At 44.4% G+C, this 19,333-nt stretch overlaps 1 protein-coding gene across 2 annotated transcripts in view; it reads right to left on the bottom strand.

Moving 5' to 3' along the window:
• MPHOSPH8 (M-phase phosphoprotein 8) overlaps window positions 1-19,126 on the bottom strand; it is a 31,925-nt gene extending 12,799 nt beyond the window's left edge. For both annotated transcript variants that reach the window (XM_066618724.1, XM_066618725.1), the window contains exons 1-8: window positions 18,899-19,126; window positions 13,974-14,129; window positions 9,945-11,075; window positions 5,648-5,747; window positions 3,712-3,945; window positions 2,481-2,606; window positions 1,999-2,087; window positions 762-902 (exon numbers count right to left, since the gene is read on the bottom strand). In XM_066618724.1, coding sequence (XP_066474821.1) covers window positions 762-902; window positions 1,999-2,087; window positions 2,481-2,606; window positions 3,712-3,945; window positions 5,648-5,747; window positions 9,945-11,075; window positions 13,974-14,129; window positions 18,899-19,063 — 2,142 coding nt within the window. In that variant the 5' untranslated portion in view covers window positions 19,064-19,126. The remainder of the gene's footprint in view (window positions 1-761; window positions 903-1,998; window positions 2,088-2,480; window positions 2,607-3,711; window positions 3,946-5,647; window positions 5,748-9,944; window positions 11,076-13,973; window positions 14,130-18,898) is intronic.
• Window positions 19,127-19,333: the final 207 nt, after the last annotated feature.

Here is a 19,333-nt window from a genome sequence, read left to right as displayed (position 1 = left end):
GGTGCCAAGAGAAAATGTTTCTTCCTTTTACTGAATGCTATAAGTGTGTAAGCTTAGCAGGATGTGCAGGCAGGCAGTCTGAAAGCTTGAAGAGACAAATCAAATATTAACAGGACACAATTAACCTCCAGCTTCCTGTTAACATTCTATTAGTCACTTCAAGCATTCAGGTTGCCTGCCTGCACATCCTGCTATAAGGTCGCATGCTTATAGTGTTCAGTAAAAAGAAGCTTGTTCTCTTGGCATCACTGGTATAAACAAAGTTTATAAACAAAGTTAAAGGGCACAGAGAACTGAATCTGCGGACACCTTAGTCACAGATATGGGGAGATGCTTGTATATTACTTTCAATATCCCTGAAACATTTCAGAAATGAGATTTCACTGAACTGAGTCAGGTACAGTATGGGACACAGCAAATTCCAGCTTCAGAGACAGAAGTCCAGTAGCACTAAGGACTCCAAGGTGGAAAAGCAAACGGATTGTTTCTCCCATTTACCACTCAGAAGTACCACAAAGATGCCATTAGAAGTACTGAAGTATGTCACCAAGAGCATCCATTTTTTTTCTAATGGCCAGAGAAGCCAAATCAACAGGCTTAGAGAACATTAATGTTCCATATCCTTCAAGTGCTCAACAAAAAACTAGAAGGTCAATTGGTGCTGTCCTTAATTGAACTTCTTGCCCCAAGAAAGTTGGGTGTAACAATCAAGTTGAGTATTTGGGGGTAAAATCTCACAGGCTGACAGAATAGTAACAAACCTTTTCAGCTGCATGAATTAATGCAGTAGTTCCATTTTTCTGTCTGCAATTTACTTTAGCTCCTTTCCGGATAAGAAGTCTAAGGATGTCGTCATGACCTCCTGCAGCAGCGAGCATCACAAGAGTCATTCCACTAGAGTCCTGCAACAGAGTTTATCAATGCTTCATTTTCAATGATAAAGTATTCTTCAGTTACGATTCTGAAGAATGAGAAAAAGACTATGTACATTATGTATTAGCTTACCAAAAAGTCAGTTAAATGTCATTTTGCCAAATGTCAATCCCCAAGCCCCCTCCAAATACTTAAACTAATCGCTCAGGCAGCCACTGTGGTTAAAGAACGATAAGAGGGGTAGTTTTTCAGGAGTGTATTCAAAGAGAGTGGGATTCTTAGCTTGTGGTAGTTTTTATAAGCTTATGACTACTTTTTCCTAGATGATTCCACACTGCTAGCAATTCTTGGATTCCATTTTTGAATAATGACCCATTGGTTAATTTTCTTGAAACACGAGTCATTTTGGGCAGGTATATCCACAGTGTAGTTGGTACCCTCAATTTTACATTTCAATCACACATATTAACAAAGAACCACTAGACCAGTGGTTCTCAAGCTGAGGATTCATAACCCATCAGTAGGTCACTCACAACCTAATCTTCAGAGATTCACGGAAATGACAGGGTAGATTAGGCTATGTGCATCAAGGGGTAAACAACTTGCTACTTGCTGGTGGGGGAACACTGTGGCTATCACCATTATAGCCACAGAGGCTTGAGCAGTTGATAAAGTGAAACTTTTTTTAGGTGGGTCCCAATGTTAAAAGTTTGAGAACCACTGCATTAGACTAATTTACCTACTATATACCCATTCTCCAAGACTGGAGATTATCCAAGACTGGAGATTGAAATGTATTTCAAATGAAATACATTTGAATTCTTGCTTCTGTAGTTTGATAGACATTTTTTACACCGAAGAACAGAAGTTTAATTGAAACATGTTAAGGGAGCAAGTAATTCAATTTAGGTAACCTAGTGAATTCATCCACAAAGTGTCAAGTAAGACTTATCACAATTGCTATTCAAACTCACAGCAATTGTGATACATTTGAGGACAGTCTTAACTCACCTTTAGTTGGTCTAGAATCTGCACAATGGGTAAGCAGTTTGATTGGTTACCAAAATATTCAAATGCTTGCCAAATTATTCAAATATTAAACTGTGTATTTTACAAAAGAATTACCTCCTGATCAAGATTATATTCTTCACTTGAATTAAGTGCCGCCTTTACTGTAGCATACTGTCCATTTTTAACAGCATCTCGTAACTGAGCTAAAGGAAAATAAGTTCAATAGAAATAAATTAAAGATATTTATAAGTAGTAGTTCTTTTGTAGTTGTTAAGAACATAAGAAGAGCCCTGACGGATCAGGCCAAAGTCCCATCTAGTCCAGCTTCCTGCATCTCACAGTGGCCCACCAGATGCCCCAGGGAGCACACAAGACAACAGACACAACCTGTGGCGTGCCCTCCCCTGCATCTGGCAATCAGAGGCAGCCTGCCTCTAAAACCAAGAGCCTGCACATACCTGCTGTGACTTGTAACCCGTAATGGACTCTGCCTTTCTTAAAAAGATTCAAGGTGGCTCGTATTATAACATGCAAAGTGAGGTGAAAATATGGAGTTTGGATGTTATGATGCTGCTGTGCCTAGAGCTTTTACTCACTAGCCGATACTGCTTCAGCTGGCATGTGATTCTCATCACCTCCATCAAGATGCTTTTGGAATTCTTCCACTGTCAGCCACTCCAATTGCATGTCCATGCCCAAACTCACCGTATGTGGTTTTGCACCTACCAAGTTTGAAGGCAGGGAGAGAAGGTGGATGTGAGAAAAGAAAAGATCAGGTCATCGCCACCATGTCAGTTTACCATTTCTTTGGAAAATGTATATCTTGGAGTGGGAGGGATATACAATCAAATGGAAAAATTATTCTCCATATTCCATAGTAAATTCTTTTTTTAAAAAATAAAACATTCTCTATTCTTTGGTTTAACTGCTGGTTCTCCAATTAAAACAAAAGCCAAACCAACCATTTGTGCAGAATTATCCAGTTATTATCACTGACCTCTCCTCCCCAGTAAATATTTAGACCAGTGGGGTTCCCAAACACCTACAGGGAAATTCGGAACCTGAGTAAGTGCTTGTGGGGGGGGGGGGGCAGTAATGGCACCACAGTGATTGCACACCACTGACAGCAAGAGGCTTTTAAATTTACCTGGGGAGGTTGTGCAGGTCTCTGGTAGGGTATGGGAGGCTTGCAGACCCCTCTATGGTCCTCCTGGCTTCTTTCGATCCAAAACCAGAAGTGAGTTCCAATAGCTAATCGGAGCTATCTGCAGCAGCTGGGAGGCCCAGAGGGGGCTGTGAGCCCCCTGCACCCTGCCAGAGGCCAGCACAATCCTCCCCCCCCGCCCAGTAAGTTTAAAAGCCCCTTGCTCCTGGCAGCATGCGATTACTGCAGCACCACTGGGGCATTGATTTCTGAGTCACTCCCCTTAAGGAGGAATGGTCTTCTTCCAGTTTCCCTGGTGGGTTGCGACTCATCAATCTGGGAACCACTGATTTAAACTATAAGGTAGGATTCTGTCCTTCTGCTTATGGGTGCATCCAAATAGGAGTTCACCAGCAGGATGCAGAAGTACCATTTGACTGCTTCCTCAAAAGAATGAGCCTCCGGACTCAGGGGGATGGGGGCAGGGAGAGAAGGCAGAAAGTTGCATGATAGGGTAATTTAAAAAACTAGTAATATTAGGCATTTGAGGCCTAAGTATATGGAGATTCTTTAATTGCCAGCGTCACGTCTCCCATGTCTGTGGTCATACCTAGCACTGCTTCCAGTCCAAACTCAAATGGCTATTTGTCCCCTCCCCTCCCCATTTCACTTTTTTGACATACTAGAACTGTCCTCTGTTATTTCATGTTCGCCTTCAGCTGCAATGTAAGCCCAGGTATCCGTTTCATCTCTTGTGCTCCTGCTGTCCTTATATAATGGTCTTTCTTTTAATTTAAGTTCTTCTGTAGACTTGAAGTCCTGCACAGATTCCTCTCTTTTTCGACTGTCCATGTATTCACTTTTTTCTTCAGAAGACATGCTAAATACATCAAATGCACTTTTGATCTCCTTCAAAGCTAGAACAGAGTTAATAAGATGACTCCAATTGGCATAAGATCACTGCACAAACAACTTACTACGTCAAAAAATCTGTAATAACCACAACAGAACCTAGCCCACCCAAAGGCGCAAGTCACTTTCTGTTTACAGTCCAGACAGTTAACGTGTTTATAAGCTTTGTTCATAATTCATATTTATTTTGTCACTTTTAAAATTTGAAGTATAGTAGAAACAGTTACATTTTCAGGTTTTGATTGACCTTCAGGAACTTCTCATTAGCAATCTCACAAAGGTAACAAAATATTCACCACTCATGTATTGATGCTAGTATTGCCAAAGCAGGCCTGAACAGCAAGCAAGACCAATAACAAAATCATTATTTTGTTACTATCCCAGCTCTCTCCAGGATACTGTAAGTCATCATCTATCACTCAGCATTCTGCTACTTCCCGCCAATGACATCTTCAACATTCTGTAGCTCTTGGGGGCCACTGAGCACACTCCACTCTTAATGGGCCGTTTGGGGGGCAGCATTTATTTAGGGAGCCCCAATTCTTAAGAACCTGCTACTTTGTTTCTGGGTGGCCCCATTTTGCTTCCAATCCAACAGCCACTCAAGTTCAAGATGGACAAACAATTTATGCTTAATAGTACAACTGTACCAGAGACATCAAATTCACTCTCCTGATCTGACTTTTAATCATTGGGTATCTTCAGAGAAAAAACATGATATGAGACTACTCCTAATGTTTAGTCAGTAGTTCAAGGCATGTGCAACAGGTCCCTTAACACTCAGTCTGAAAACATAGGGGATTCCATTCATTCATTTTTCTACAACGCGTGATCTACATTCCCTGTGAACTAAGGAACAAAACATTACCTTGTAGAAATGGTAAACTAACATTGTAGACACAAAACTAAGTTAAAATAGTGTAACATCTTAGACAGGAATGTGTTCAATTGGTGAATACTGAAATTATTCTCATTCTCTATGGCAAAGGCAGCGCTAAATAATTTAAGATAAAGTATAGCCAAGATTAAACATGGATGCAATATAAGCCATATGCATCATCATCTTGTAATACAAGTAACAGCCCAATCCTGAGCTGCCCAGGGAGCACAGCAGCAGCAGCAGCGCAGAGAATGGCTGCCGCCTCATCCTGCACGTCTCAGCCTGCGCCTCAGGAGAAGGGGACTTTCGTCCTCTTCTCCCAGGTAAGGAAAGTAGCCCCACAATGGGGCTACTCACTTTACCGTAAAGCTGATCGTGTAGGTCGCCAAGCCCTACATGAATGGACAGGATCTGGTGGAGTGGAGCTCCATTGAACCCGCCTCTCTGCCTCCCCCAGCACGCCTCCCACCCACCCTCTCTCTGCCCCCTGCCTCCCTGGCACACCTCCTCCCCGCCCTCTCTCCACCCGCCTCCCCCTCCCTGGAACGCCTCCTCCCCACCCCCGCTTACCATGCCATGGCTCAGCAGTCTTGAGACCACTAAGCAGCGGAGGCCAGGCGCCCACCCGGTGCTATACCAGTGCTGGCCAGCACTGGGTTAGCATGGGTGGTAGCCTGGCAATAGGAGTCGCAGATGTGCCTTACTGTTTGTGACAATATGTGGCGGCACAAAGCCGCTGTTCTGAGCTCCGGATTGGGCTCTAAGACAGGTAAATTATTAGAATGATGCTACAATTCCTACATAGATATGAAGAATTTCATGCTTACCTTTGAATCCTTTCTGTTCTTTTCGGCTCTTTTCTTCCTTTTCAGAGTCATGCCTTTTTTGAGGTTTATCTTTTGTTTCACTTTTTTTCACTTCCTTCTCCTGGAAATGAAAGCTAAATATAAAAACGATGTTCTGAACCAGTTATCGTAACCGAAGCTTGGACACCTTGGAACTTTTGTATTCATTCTTATTAAGAATATTTCTTATTAAGAATATTTATACAGTATACAGTTTTTGAACATGCATAAACGTGGGTGCACTGAGACTGCTGCTAGCTCTGACATTCTTCTTGCAGATGTAATTATAACTAGAAAAATGGCTTTAACGGATAGCATTTTAAGGGATACTGTAGCCATGGACTAAAATGGGGTTCACATTAATCTTACTCAGGTCCCACACTGGAAAGCTATGAATACGCAGAGGTCTTAAATGAGCTACTGTCCTAAGAAATCTCTTTATACGTGGGTGTGATAACAAGTGAAAATCCCGTCACACCCAATACTCCCTGCAAAGAAGCCACCTGTCTGTGTAGGGCAGTACTAAGAACCTTATTCAGATCATCCTACAAGAACAGTAACACATCTGTTACTCTTGAATTCTGTGACTGCACAGCCCTCTTCTCACACCAGGTATGAAAAGTCCTCCATGCTGCCACATACATTCTCTTTGTAGAAGGCCTACATGAAGCTAGCAACGTATAATAACACTATTTACATATCCAAGGCCTTTCAACCTTAACCTCTCAAACTCCATGCTGTTACCCAGTAAATCTCTGGATTGGGATGACTGAGAGCCCTGTGACAGAAGGTCCTGATTGGCACTGTCCATGGTTCATGAACCAACATCTCACCAACTTGGAATACCATGGCCACCACAGCCAACCCAGCATTATGAGAATGAGTTCTGCTTTCAGTATTTGAATCCTCTATATCACTAATGGAATCAACTGAAATTGTGGAAATGCATACAGAAGACCCCAAAGCCATTCCTCCTGGAATGCACCTGTGCCTTCCGCTCCCTGCTCTTTTGCCAGATATCCTGGTACCTGTGCATTTTTTTCATTGCAAACAGGTCCATCACTGGCATCCCAAACCTTCCCACTACTTCTGAGAACACTGGATTTAGATGCCAATCTGCTTCTTTTAACCGACACCAACTGAGCAATCAGCCATGTTGTTCTTTTTTTCCTCTCTTCTGGTTGCCTTCTAGGTTTCTTATTCCCAAAGCGCTTCCCAGCAGACGTTTTATGCTGCTTTACATGCTTCCTGGCTTTACATCTTGCCTCTGCTTCTTCCCCAACTGGGGAACGCATCACTGAAGGCTGAAAAACTTCTGAAAGATGAACTGGAAGAAGAATAGGGGACAGGGGACTCTCAGAGTGGCAACACTTAGCTGTATGTTTACAAACTGGCAGTTGCCCTGTCTCTTTAACCTGAACACCTGCATCAGCCTGAATCTACCCTCATGACACCATCACTTTTATTACAGATCTAATCAACATCATTTGCTTTTTAGATGCCAGGTCAAGCTCACAATCCATTGAGGTACCCTCTCCTTGCAGTCATATCAGAATGGTACCTCTCCTCCACCGGAGACATAGTGTAAATATTGCAACTGACTGAAATAAAAGTAAAAATGAGAAGTCACTCACTGTGCCCATTGATCAACCACCAGCTAGCCAAACGATCAACCTGTGCTCATTGATCAACCACCAGCTAGCTAACCAGCTCAGGCCTTTGGGGCTGAAAGGAATGTTGTGTTCAACTGACGCCCAGGACCACTGTGCTGCAGCCAGTTCTTTTGCTCAACCCTCCGTGGCACTCAAAGGGCCTGTCTTTCCCAAAGTACTCCTCTGCCACCAATGTGGAAAGGGCACGGATGAGACCACAGCCCTCTAGAGTTCAGCATGAAGAAGCTGGAAATCACACACACAACAGTGGAGCATCGCTAAAATCATTCTGCTATCTGTCAGACAGACTTGGGCACTATGCACTCCATGGCATAGCACCAATCACTAGTGCAATCTGCCCTTGGAGCCAGTATCAAAAAATAGCACTCCCTCCGTTAAAGGACGTGTGCCCTGACTAAAAACAACAAGGAGGAGGGAGAATTTAGAGACTTGATTGAGAGAAACTTGAAGAAAATGAGCCTGAAGTAAGTGCTTGTGTGCTAAGCCAAACAGCCAATGTCCTACCTCTAGCAAGGTAGAGCCAGACTGGAGCTAACAGTCAATCCTTGGCACAAGAAGACTTCATTGCTCAGCTGACCCTACTTCGTGCTGGTGCAAGGGCATTCCCATTCTGTAAGGAATTCCTCCTTTTCTCTACCAGGCAATAGCCAAAGACACTGCACTTGGATGAAAAGGGATGGTTACTCTTCTCCTGCTACACAAGCACCACTTGAAAAAGCACCTCTTTGCCCCAGTCAGTAAGACTAGCATTTGCCTGCCACTGTCAGTGGCAAGGCTTAAATGCTAGTTGGCAAGGTTTGAATGCGAGCTGACAGTCTGAAAGCTAGCACATAGGCTGGGTAATGCCCAGCCTTTTCAAACCCAAAGCAAATAGTTAGTGAAAAAGTATCACTTAAGCTGATCAAAGTTTTGTGCAAAAGTCAGGATTCAAGAAGCTACAATAAGTGCACTTGAGAGATGCACTTGGGCATCTCCAGTGGATTTCTGACTACAGTGAGCTCTCCTCATCTGCGGGTTTGGAATGCACGGATTTGACCCAACACGGGTTCTGAACTTATGTCAGGAGGACCCACAGAGGACCTCCGGATGCAACCAGAAGTGCCTTCCAGTCACACTTGGAAGGTCTCTGGGCGACACTTCCAATTTCCCTTCTCTTCAATTCCAGAGGTTCTCTATGCCCCCCTCCCAACTTGTGGATCTCAGTATTGGTATCTGCAGGAGGTCCAGGAACTGATCCCCCACAAATACTGAATTTCAACTACTTCTGATTTCATTCTCACTCAGATGTGTCCTCCACATGGCATATCACAATCTGCTTTTGAAAGTTCCCCAAGTGGTTTGCTTTGGGGTGATGTACTGCGATTTGGAGAAAAAGAAAACCCAATCCCCACTGGATACACAAATAATTGTGCAGTTTTTGGACTTTGGCCAAAAAAAACTTGCCTGGGTTTTCAGTCATAAAGTGAATAATCAAGGGAGGCCATCAATAATGCATCTGCTTTCCAGGTAATTCATATAAAAGATAAACTTAACTCTTAGATTCAGCACAAAGTTATAAGATGGGGATCAAATAGATTTGGACTTTATAGCAACATCTTTCAAAGAAACTAGCGCTAGATCAGCCAAAATCTTGCAGGGAGAGTCTAGTTACTCTGTTTTACAACATGTTCCTTTGAAGTGTCCTAAAGGTTTAGGCCGATAATGTTGAGGAAATGCAGGGTCCATTTCTGATGTGATCCTGAAATATTCATTTTTAATCATTTTATTTGGTTAGCTATTGAGTTACTTTATGCATTATCAATTGTACTTTCATGCGCTATTGGTTTAGTTTGGTGGCACTAGAAAAAAGCATCCCCCTAGGAAACTGAAAACCTTGTCTTCCCACAATCCAAAGAAAATGCTGAGCAAAGGAGATAAGAAATCCTGTGTGGGCTCAAGAATAGGGGCCCCTACCTTAGGAATGCAGCAGTGAAACCTCAAGGAAAGAAGATGCGATGATCTGTAAGAGGATGCTATTTTCTTGAATACGCATGGATTATTGGTTGAATATGCATATCTACTCATAGCAGAAGTGTATTGTTTTGGGTTCTGACTGGTCCAAGTGTAAAACCTTAGCTTATTTGGAATGAAGCCAGTTTTCTCTGTAGTAATGCATATGAAAAAATAAAGTGTGAATGAAGTACAAAAGGTTTGAATTCTTTGTTCTGCGCACTTGTTCTCTCCATCCCTGGCTCAAAGCATGGTACTGACTATGTCTATTCAGAGGTAAGTCATTTCATGGTCAATAGGGCTTGCTCCTGTGTAGGTGGGTAAGAGATACTGAGTAACAGGCAACAAAACACCTGTTTTAACAAAATAGGAAACTCCTTAAACAAATGCAGCATAGCCTTATGAATCTTCACTTAGCTGGAAAAGAACCATGAGGAAAGTTTTTAACTTTCTCTCACAATTCATACTGGGAGCACAGAGAAAAGATATGTGGTTTGATAAATAAAGCAAGTCAAAAGGCCAAGAAAAAGTTAAACAAAAGAAATCAGAGGTCTCAGGAAAAGAACACAAAAGCAAGGTACACAAACCTCCGGTTTGCATCATACAGCTCCGATTACCTTGGATAATGTGCTTCTTTCCTTTGGAGTGTCCTCTGTATTTGGTTCGCTCTTGCAAATACTCTTATTGCTGACTGTGTTCCCCCCTTTACTGCATTCAGTATCCAGCTTAAATTTTTCAAACAAACTCTCTCCCACAGCATGTACAGAAGGCCTCTCTTTCATTTGCTCCTCTTCAGCTCTCCAGTTGGTGTTTTTCTCTTTGCTCTCAGCAGCTGAGGACTTTTGTGGTACGTCCCTAGCAGAAGCATGGCTCACTTTATCTTTGCTTTTCAGTTTGGTATGGTTGCCTACTTCCGCTGATGAATCAGCAGATTTGTGCCCATGGTCCTCGGTGTACAGTTTTGAACCTTTCTGTACTGGAGTTAGCATAGCTGGTTTTTTACACTCCAACTCAGCAATAACCTTTATTTTCTCTGCCACCTTCTGCTTTTTGAGTGTGTTTTTCTTCTCCAAATACTTATCTCTAGCATCCACTTTTCTACTCTCCTCAAATTCTTCAGGCTTTTTGTGTTTCTTTTTTCTCTTAACTTTCACTTCACCGCTATCATCGCTTGATGAACTCTCTGGTTGCTTTTCAGCAACAGAAACACTGGACACACTTTCCTCTTCCTCATGGTCTTTCCCAGGAGACATTCTATGCTGCTCCTCACTGCTGTCTGAGTCCAAATCTACATCTTCGTTATCAGCAGCTTGAAAAAATGAATCATCCAGCACTCTGGATTCAGCATTTAAATGAAGGGCATCGCATTTTTTGTTGTGTAAGCGTTTACACTCCTCTTTCAATTTTTTTTTCACATCTTTGTCTCCCTTCTTTCTACTGCTATCTTTTATATCTTCCCTCCTCTGCTTTTTGGAATCTTTTGTGTCTTCCTTTGTTTCCGAAATCCTTCTCTTTGTTTTTGACTCTGAAGCCACACTATCAGATGAATTTTCACTTTCTAGGACAGGTCTCTCTTTCCCTTTAACCAATTTAGACTTTCTCTTCTTCATCTCATCTTGGCCTTTGTCCTCCCTCTCCTTAGATTTTTTCTTTTTCTTATTTGGAAAGAAGTCCTCTTTTGTATCACTTTGCAAGTCACTGTCAGCTTCAGAATCCGCTTCAAACAGATCATCATCTAAAGGCAGTCTCTACAGAAGAGAAAAAAAGGTTTGCTTAAATAATCTAGTGCTTAAACTGAACAATAAGAGACAGCAGAAACGTATATTCCAGCATTTTCAGTACAACAGAATTGTTGTCCAAGCATGGCCCCTAAAATTGCAGTGCTATGTACAGTAAAAGCCACTTCAGACACACAGAGATGTAGTTAAAACATGTGTTGTTTAACCAATACTTCGGTAAGCAAGTCCCCCAGTCCTGATCCTTACCTGCAAGCTCCTTCTGTGGTATCACTCCATCATCCTTAGATTTTCACAAAGGGCCTCTAGGAATGGAGACATTCCATTTCCTTCCCCAAGAAGACTTGCAAAAGTTGTGTGAAAACCCATTTCTACCAGCCCACGGATGTACACATTTGATCCCTGTTGCATATATGCAATATTGGGCAAAAATGGCATACAGCATATTTTGGTAACCAGTAACTCCCATTCCCTATGTATGCCAAATAATAACACCTTTACTGTATTTTGGCAGGCGTTGCTAAAACGATCCATGAGCTGCTGGAGATCTTTGGCAGAGTGGGTAGTGATAGCTGCATCGTCGGCAAAGAGGAAGTCACGCAGACATTTCAGCTGGACTTTGGACTTTGCTCTCAGTCTGGAGAGGTTGAAGAGCTTTCTGTCTGATCTGGTCCGGAGATAGATGCCTTCTGTTGCAGTTCCAAAGGCATGCATCAGCAGAACAGCGAAGAAAATCCCAAACAAGGTTGGTGCAAGAACACAGCCCTGCTTCATGCCGCTTCGGATGTCAAAGGGGTCTGATGCGGAGCTATCAAAGACAACAGTGCCCTTCATGTCCTTGTGAAAGGATCTGATGATGCTGAGGAGCCTGGGTGGACATCCAATCTTGGGGAGAATCTTGAAGAGGCCATCCCTGCTGACCAGGTCAAAGGCCTTCGTGAGATCTATGAAGGCTATAAAGAGTGGCTGTCGTTATTCCCTGCATTTCTCCTGCAGTTGTCTAAGGGAGAATACCATATCAGTGGTGGACCTGTTGGCTCGGAATCTGCACTGTGATTCTGGATAAACACTCTCTGCAAGTACCTGGAGCCTCTTTAGTGCAACTCGGGCAAACAACTTTCCTACAATGCTAAGGAGAGAGATGCCACGGTAGTTGTTGCAGTCACCCCTTCGCCTTTGTTCTTGTACAGCTTGATGATGTTTGCATCCCTCATGTCTTGAGGTACTCCACCTTCTCTCCAGCAGAGACAGAGGATTTCATGGTTTTGGACTGACAATCAGTCTGAAGAACTGGTTCTGGACTGACAATCAGCCTGAAGAAAACGCAGGTCATGGTTCAGGATGTGGACTCACCTCCCTGCATTACAATCTCTGCACACGAACTGGAGGTTGTCCATGACTTTGTGTACCTTGGCTCAACGATCTCCGACACTCTTTCTCTCGATACCGAGCTAAACAAACACATCGGTAAAGCAGCTACCACGTTTTCCAGACTCACAAAGAGATCTAGTCCAACAAGAAGCTGACGGAACATACCAAGATCCAGGTCTACAGATCTTGTGTCCTGAGTACACTTCTGTACTGCAGCGAGTCATGGACTCTTTGCTCACAATAGGAGAGGAAACTGAACGCTTTCCACATGCGCTGCGTCCGACGCATTCTCGGCATCACCTGGCAGGACAAAGTTCCAAACAACACAGTCCTGGAACGTGCTGGAATCCCTAGCATGTATGCACTGCTGAAACAGAGATGCCTGTGTTGGCTCGGTCATGTTGTGAGAATGGATGATGGCCGGATCCCAAAGGATCTCCTCTATGGAGAACTCGTGCAAGGAAAGCGCCCTACAGGTAGACCACAGCTGCGATACAAGGACATCTGCAAGAGGGATCTGAAGGCCTTAGGAGTGGACCTCAACAGGTGGGAAACCCTGGCCTCTGAGCGGCCCGCTTGGAGGCAGGCTGTGCAGCATGGACTTTCCCAGTTTGAAGAGACACTTGGCAAACAGTCTGAGGCTAAGAGGCAAAGAAGGAAGGCCCATAGCCAGGGAGACAGACCAGGGATAGGCTGCACTTGCTCCCAATGTGGAAGGGATTGTCACTCCCAAATTGGCCTTTTCAGCCACACTAGATGCTGTTCCAGAACCACCTTTCAGAGCGCGATACCATAGCCTTTCGAGACTGAAGGTTGCCAACATGATGATGACTGTATTTTGCACAGTAAAGGAAAAGACAAAGCAGGTTCTAAAGAGCGATTTTAGGTACACCCCATGGCTTGACTATGCACAGTAGAATGCTTTAGTTTTTGTCCCTTGACCTGAAAGTGCATTCCTCGCCCCATACCACAAACTACTTTTGTAAGTCCACTCTGTTTCAAAGGTGATTGCCATACAGCAGCAGGATGGGGGGCAGTTACTGAACAAGAAACAAAAAATCCAAGTCCCACCACCAACCATGCATAATTCTTCTTCCTAATCAAAGCTCTAAAACGGCCAAATTCCTGAAGATCAGAATTTTAAAAAAACCAAGCACCAAGCACGTTTACTCAAAAGTCTTAGTAACTTCAGCTGATTTACTCCCGAATAAGTGTGTTTAGCATTGCAGTCTTAAACAGATGATTATGGATACAACCTCTAGGAACTTCTCTCCAACTTAATTAAAACAAATGAAAATTGCTTAGAAGCACAACTGAAAATCTGCACACTAAAACAAAAAAAAAGAAAGATTAAGATGAACTAGCAAAAAATGCCTCAGTTTCCTCCCATGCAGTGTTCTATCCAACTGCAAAAAACTGCCAAAATAAAAACACATACAAAAATCCGAGTTCATTTGAAAGTTTCATGATTATAGAAAAAAGTCATGAGAGAACTTACAAGAAGTTCTTTTGGAATATAAGGACAGGAATCAAACATACCTGTATCTCTTTTTTAACAGGTTTAGGCTTAGTATCCACTATTTTCTTTCGGAACTCAAGAAGCACTTCTTTACAATCTTCCAGATGAGCCTCAGGTTCCCATGTATCATCGTCAGGCGAATATCCCTTCCATCGTACTTTGTATAGTGTTTGACCCTGACAAAGTAAATGCAGCTATGTAAGCATACAATAAAGGGGTTTCTCATTTTAACAAAATCATTTTTCATGGGATGACACATAAAACAAACTAGTAGGAAATAAGTGATTAACATACGCATTTCTCCACAGCTGTTTCCCAATTCTAGCAACAGGAAGAGATGGACGTTGAGAGTAATAATGCAGTAAGCAGAGCAGTGGAGAACATTTTGTTATCTAGCCTGTGCAGCCTCAACAAGGCACAAGGTGCCTCAAAAAGGCATAAGGTCTGAATGCAGACAACCAGGATTAAGAGAGTGACAGTACAATCCTATGCACGTCTATTCAGAAGTAAGTCTCATTGTGTTCAATGGAGCTTACGACCAGGAGAGTGTGCATAAGATTACACCATATTCATCCACTGACTTTTACACTTGAATGCCAAGAATGAAAAGGAAAAATCAAGTTTCTTGAAAACAAAGTGGATACCTACACTACAAATTGCTCCCAGTTTTATGTTTATTTAAAAGATTTATACCCCACCTTTCCTCTATATTCCTCCCCTCTCATAAAACAAGCCCAACACAAGTAATAAAAAACTATTTGATGAACAATAAGGTTATAACTGAGGAAAGAAAAACCAGTTTACAATATTTACAAGAGCAATCAGCAACGTTGTTTACTAGCCTGCAGAGCTACAGTTGGCAAGCTCCTAGACAACTATTGTACAGATGCTATTCTCCTGGAGGAGAAATGGCTATAAAACCAGCTTGCCTCTCTGGTCTAGATGTGGCATGAAAGCAACTGTCTACTTTAGCACTGCTCAGATTTCTAATCACCAAGGCATGATTTGCTTTTCAAATTAAAATAGGAGGCACACCCTTCAAAAGGTGTGCTTTTGGAATGTGCAAGGGAAAGGATATCTGAACTTGAAGCAGCCTACGTCCTAAGTTTAAGAGTTACTGATCTGGGTATGCCTAGTGACAAGAAAGAGGCACATTTAAGAGGTCACTTCAACAGTGGGGCAGACACCTCCAAGAGCAGGTCATTCTTTTCTTCACCCAACCCTTGCTAGAGTGATGGAATGATTTCCAACAGAAGGGAACTTCAAGTCAAGCAGGGCAACAAATCGGACAGAAGTATGCTAGTCAGCCTCTTCTGCAGAGCTGTAATTCTGGACTCCCTGGCACTGCTATTTAATTCATTAACTTCTTCTGGCACACTAATAGTTTTATCATGGTACAGAGCAGGGGTGGCCAAACTTGCTAAACAGAAGAGCAAGAAGGGATAAGAACCCTGTGAGTGCTGCCTTTTAACCAGAGGTACAACTAGGGTGGACTCTGAGGGCACCTGCCTCAGTGCTATGCCAGAGGGGTGCAATGTGTAAGGCAATTACTTCTGGGTTCTCCCTATAGGAGGAGGCGCTTGCTTACAGAAGAGCCACATATGATGAACTTCAGATGTTTGAGAGCCACAAGAGGAATGTCTAAGAGCTGCAATATTTAAGAAGCCTTTACATTCTTAAATATGCTTAAATACTCACCATGAACATTAAACTTATGTTTTAATCCAGTGGATTCTCAGTTTATACCTGACAAATAATTATAAAGCTTAAGAAATTTTTATTTACTTTATTACATTAATCATGATGCAAAAAGGAGCTCAGCCAACATATTTCTGAGAGCTGCACATATGTTAAAGAGCCACATATGGTTTCTGAGCCAGTTTGGCCACTCCTTGTACAGAGTGTGGGACTAACCAGATTAAGAAAGAAAAATTAAAAATCAGCTTAAGCGTGCAGAGTCACACATATAGTCTTATGGGTCTTGAAAAGCATCTTCCTGTCTTAAATAAGCTTATGAGAGGCCTGAAGCACCTTCAGAAAATACGCCCTCTTTTTTCCATTCCACTGGCAAGAGAGAGGCACATGGGTCAAAAGAAGAATAACTAGAGGCTCCTGTGGCTGAAGCAATGATGTCAAATTGAGATGTCACTTCTGGGTTCTCTGCAGAAGGAGGTGCTGGCGGCTTCATGCCATCCATTCCTTCTCATGTAGAGGCTTAGAGGCTCCACAGATGGAGGAACATGAAGGAAGGAACTTCCTTGATGTTGGAGGAACTTCATTGAAGAATGAAGTTGCAGATCTCTTGACTAAGGTATGCAACTTGTCCCTCAAAACGGCCATGGTGCCAGAAGATTGGAGGATAGCAAATGTCACGCCTATTTTTAAAAAGGGAAAGAGGGGGGACCCGGGAAACTATAGGCCGGTCAGCCTAACATCCATACCGGGTAAGATGGTGGAATGCCTCATCAAAGATAGGATCTCAAAACACATAGACGAACAGGCCTTGCTGAGGGAGAGTCAGCATGGCTTCTGTAAGGGTAAGTCTTGCCTCACAAACCTTATAGAATTCTTTGAAAAGGTCAACAGGCATGTGGATGCAGGAGAACCTGTGGACATTATATATCTGGACTTTCAGAAGGCGTTTGACACGGTCCCTCACCAAAGGCTACTGAAAAAACTCCACAGTCAGGGAATTAGAGGACAGGTCCTCTCGTGGATTGAGAACTGGTTGGAGGCCAGGAAGCAGAGAGTGGGTGTCAATGGGCAATTTTCACAATGGAGAGAGGTGAAAAGCGGTGTGCCCCAAGGATCTGTCCTGGGACCGGTGCTTTTCAACCTCTTCATAAATGACCTGGAGACAGGGTTGAGCAGTGAAGTGGCTAAGTTTGCAGACGACACCAAACTTTTCCGAGTGGTAAAGACCAGAAGTGATTGTGAGGAGCTCCAGAAGGATCTCTCCAGACTGGCAGAATGGGCAGCAAAATGGCAGATGCGCTTCAATGTCAGTAAGTGTAAAGTCATGCACACTGGGGCAAAAAATCAAAACTTTAGATATAGGCTGATGGGTTCTGAGCTGTCTGTGACAGATCAGATCTTGGGGTGGTGGTGGACAGGTCGATGAAAGTGTCGACCCAATGTGCGGCGGCAGTGAAGAAGGCCAATTCTATGCTTGGAATCATTAGGAAGGGTATTGAGAACAAAATGGCTAGTATTATAATGCCGTTGTACAAATCGATGGTAAGGCCACACCTGGAGTATTGTGTCCAGTTCTGGTCGCCGCATCTCAAAAAAGACATAGTGGAAATGGAAAAGGTGCAAAAGAGAGCGACTAAGATGATTACGGGGCTGGGGCACCTTCCTTATGAGGAAAGGCTACGGCGTTTGGGCCTCTTCAGCCTAGAAAAGAGACGCTTGAGGGGGGACATGATTGAGACATACAAAATTATGCAGGGGATGGACAGAGTGGATAGGGAGATGCTCTTTACACTATCACATAATACCAGAACCAGGGGACATCCACTAAAATTGAGTCTTGGGCGGGTTAGGACAGACAAAAGAAAATATTTATTTACTCAGCGTGTGGTCGGTCTGTGGAACTCCTTGCCACAGGATGTGGTGCTGGCGTCTAGCCTAGACGCCTTTAAAAGGGGATTGGACGAGTTTCTGGAGGAAAAATCCATTATGGGGTACAAGCCATGATGAGTATGTGCAACCTCCTGATTTTAGGAATGGGTTAAGTCAGAATGCCAGATGTAGGGGAGGGCACCAGGATGAGGTCTCTTGTTATCTGGTGTGCTCCCTGGGCATTTGGTGGGCCGCTGTGAGATACAGGAAGCTGGACTAGATGGGCCTATGGCCTGATCCAGTGGGGCTGTTCTTATGTTCTTATTAACATAAAAACAAAAGAAGTGTCCCACTGGACCAAGCCAAAGGCCCATCTAGTCCAGCCTCCTGTATCTCACAGTGGTCCCTGTGAAATACCAGGTGCCTCAGGGTGCACACAAGACAACATGATACCTATATCCTAGTGCCCTCCCCTTCTACTGGTTTTCTGTGCTAGCCTATTTCTATAACCACGAGGTTGCACATCCCCATCACGGCTTGTAACCTGTAATGGACTTTTCCTCCAGAAATTGGTCCAATCCCCTTTTAAAGTAATCTAGGCCAGATGCCCTGACCACATCCTACGGCAAGGAGTTCCAAAAACTACCTACACACTGGGTAAAGGAAGATTTACTTCCAACTCTCCTGACACTCAATTTTAGTGGATGTCCCCTGGTTCTGATGTTGAGTGAGAGGGACATGCTTATAAATGCTCTTTTAAAAGCTTCCGGGCCAGATGCCATCCCCACATCCTGTGGCAAGGAGTTCCACAGACTAATCACACGATGGGTAAATAAATGTTTTCCTTTGTCTGTCTTACCTCTCATGACATTCTGTTTTAGTGGGTGCCCCCATGTTTTGATGTTGGGTGAGAGGGAAAAGAACTTCCCTCTAGCCACTCTCTCCATTCCAAAGCATCTAAGTCCAAATACCATCACCACGTCCTGTGGCAGGGAGTTCCACAGACTAATGGCATGCGGAGTAAAGAATTATTTCCTTTTGTCTATCCTAACTCTCCTGACATTCAATTTTAGTGGCTATCCCCTGCTTCTGGTCTGTGTGAGAGGGAAAGACCACCCCCATCCATTACCACATCCTGTGGCAAGGAGTTCCACAGACACTCAGTGTCATGGCTGTGCCCTGCCTCTGGTGCTGAGCAGAGAGAGAGGAGCACCGCACCCACTGCCCTGAGAGCCTCAGACCCCGTCCCGTGGCAGGGAGTTCCAGGGACTACTCGCAGCCCTCAGGCTCCCCGGCTGCACTCTGGGCGAAGGCAGCCCTCCAGGGGCGCCCTGCCCGCAGCAGCCTCGCCTCCTCCTGCAGGGGCTCCGCGGCGCCTCACCGCTTCGATCTTCCAGTCAAGGATCTTCTCCACCTCGAAGACGTCGTCCTCGTCCTCCTCGCTCTCGCCGCCCGCTGCTGCTGCCGCCGCTGCCGGGACCGCCGCCGCTGCTGTGCCTGGCTCCCGCGGCGCCTCCCCCTCGGTCCCGCTGGCGGCCGCCGCCATGTTGGGCCGCGACTCTTCCGACAACAGCCCGAGCACCGCGCGACGCTCCCTCGCCTCGCCTCGCCAGCTCCAGGCGCGCGCCCCGCCCGCCAATCGGAGGCGGCGGTCCAGGAGCGGCCAATCGGCACCCGCGGGGCCGTGACGCGCCTTCCCCGGCAGCCAGTCGGATCGCCTCAGGGAGGAGCCTCTCCTCAAGCGGCGGTCCAGGAGCGGCCAATCGGCAGCCAGCGGCAGCAGCTCAGCCTCTGAGGGCCGGACTGCCGCCTATGC

The sequence above is a fragment of the Tiliqua scincoides genome, chromosome 3 (assembly GCF_035046505.1).
Source record: "Tiliqua scincoides isolate rTilSci1 chromosome 3, rTilSci1.hap2, whole genome shotgun sequence".
Classification (NCBI taxonomy): domain Eukaryota; kingdom Metazoa; phylum Chordata; class Lepidosauria; order Squamata; family Scincidae; genus Tiliqua; species Tiliqua scincoides.
Note: the sequence above shows the minus strand (reverse complement) of the source record. Positions and strands in the feature narration are given on the sequence as shown.